The sequence below is a fragment of the Papaver somniferum genome, chromosome 1 (assembly GCF_003573695.1).
Source record: "Papaver somniferum cultivar HN1 chromosome 1, ASM357369v1, whole genome shotgun sequence".
Classification (NCBI taxonomy): Eukaryota; Viridiplantae; Streptophyta; class Magnoliopsida; order Ranunculales; family Papaveraceae; genus Papaver; species Papaver somniferum.
Genome location: NC_039358.1, coordinates 233,564,786 through 233,566,878, shown reverse-complemented (window position 1 = coordinate 233,566,878; position 2,093 = coordinate 233,564,786). Strand labels below are relative to the sequence as shown.

At 40.9% G+C, this 2,093-nt stretch overlaps 1 protein-coding gene across 1 annotated transcript; it reads right to left on the bottom strand.

Annotated features, from left to right (window-relative positions):
* Positions 1–525: 525 nt before the first annotated feature.
* Positions 526–1,398, bottom strand: LOC113272569 (SKP1-like protein 1B). The gene is made up of 3 exons (XM_026522386.1): positions 1,368–1,398; positions 857–942; positions 526–750 (listed from the first exon to the last, which is right to left on the bottom strand). The coding sequence occupies exons 1-3, from the start codon at positions 1,396–1,398 to the stop codon at positions 526–528; spliced, it is 342 nt and encodes a 113-aa protein (XP_026378171.1).
* Between the last annotated feature and the right edge of the window lie 695 nt (positions 1,399–2,093).

The following is a 2,093-nucleotide window of genomic DNA, read 5'->3' as shown; positions in this document are numbered from 1 at the left end:
ACGAGTGGGTAGCATCTAGATTATAAAGGTACGACTAGGAGAGAGTTGACCTGCATCTAACTGCCAAAAGTATCCTTCTCCTCGTTGGTATAATTTCAGCATCTCCCTGGCAATGTCTCTTTGTATACACCAGCCAGGTCTTCCGATGCTGATTGACTAGGTGGTCGTTTGAGTTGCTGGTTATATTTTCTCTGTGTGCATTATGTTCATCATGAACTGGAATGTATCAGCGTGAACAATGTACCAGCGTGCTTAATGAACTAACTTGAATGCGTCTGTAATTTGTATTTTCACATACAGCCAGGGTTCCTAAGTTAGGCTTCTTAATAATCAAAGAGAACAGATAACCGAAGAGAGGAATTTAAACATAACCAAAATATAAATCCATTCTTAGAAACATAACATTATCAATACCTCCTACTTATTAGTCACAAAATCATAAAGAAATAAAAACAAATTAAACACTAGATATCATCAAAGAAACCGGCTAGTCGATAGCCGCTTCCTACCAAAACAATTAATCAATCAAAAGGCCCCAACAATTCGCCTACGACTAATAATCTCTAATCTTCTACTAATCTCTTCATCTTTTTCAGGGGTCAGTTGGAATTCTTCGTCTGTTAAGTTAAATGCCCGACGAATATCCTCTAGTGTGTTACCAGTCATCCAGTCAGCCATTTTCTGCTTTATCAAATCTATCAATCCCTGTATGTTGAGAAGTTCCGCAGCCTGCATCATGTCTGAAAAAATCTGGGTATTTGCTCCAAAGTCGAAATTCAGAAACCGTTCATCCCAAAAAAAATTTATCTTCATCACTAGTCGCAACCTCAGCGTGTTTGTTGCAATATTCCATTACCTTTGCCAAGATCTGTTCGCCAGAGCTCTTCAGAGTAATTATCTTCGCTAGTGCAGCTTCCATGGTGATGATCGCAATGCTAGAATCTGTTATTGAAGCTAAGAAAAAGAACGTGCGTTTGTGTATCTCCCTGCAGTGCAGTGTGGTGGAACGTGATTGCAAAAGAAGACCGAAGGTGTATTTATACTAGTCTGGGATCTGGACTTCCATTGCAGGGTTTTTCCTTTTTTTTTTTGGCCGGTCTCGGATTTTAGTATGAGTTGAACTCGGATCCAAGTAATGGAAATTGTTAACCAACAACAACAAGTGCTCCTATTCTTAAACTACAAGATTTCTATGTGGAATTGTCACACAATAGTGTCGACACTTTCTTTTCATTAGATATATATATGGATACAAATACAGAGAATATCTCAACTTATCACGAATATACAGGGAAGATTCAACTAAATACAACAAACTATGACTGCATGGGAAGCGGTCCTTCCTAGAGACTTGTTCTGGTGGTTACCGACGGCTTTCTCTGGCTGTTGTTGGGCCATTGCTGTGGTAGAGCATGTGGACACGTCCAATACCCCCTCTCAAGTTGGAGCTGGAGGAAGATGGTGCCGAACGCCCAACTTGCTGACAAGATGGCGAAAGTGATCCACACCAAGTGGTTTGGTGAAAAGGTCAGCCAATTGGGCTGCAGAGGGAATGTGAGTCGGTTTGATGAGACCGGAGATCACTTTTTCACGAACAAAATAACAATCGATTTCGATATGTTTAGTTCGTTCGTGAAATACCGGATTTTCAGAAATGTGAATAGCAGCCTGAGTGTCACAATAGACTGGAATTGGTTTTGGAATACGAACACGAAGATCAGTGAATAAATAGTGTAGCCATTGTAACTCAGAAGTTACCCTGGAGAGAGCTCGATATTCTGCCTCAGCAGCCTCAGCAGAAGAAAGAGAAATAGTGGGTTGTTTCTTGGATTTCCAAGAAATGGGACTAGCACCCAGCGTTGTGAAATATCCTGCCGTAGAACGACGAGTAATTGGGAAACCTGCCCGATCTGAATCAGTATAACCACCTAGGGAAAGAGAGCTGGTTGCAGAGAGAAAAATTCCATGGCTAACAGTACCTTTGAGATAACGAACCACACGATAAGCAGCATCTAAATGACCAGAACAAGGATGTTGCAGAAATTGACTTAAATAATTCACAGAATAAGTGATATCCGGGCGAGTCACCTGAA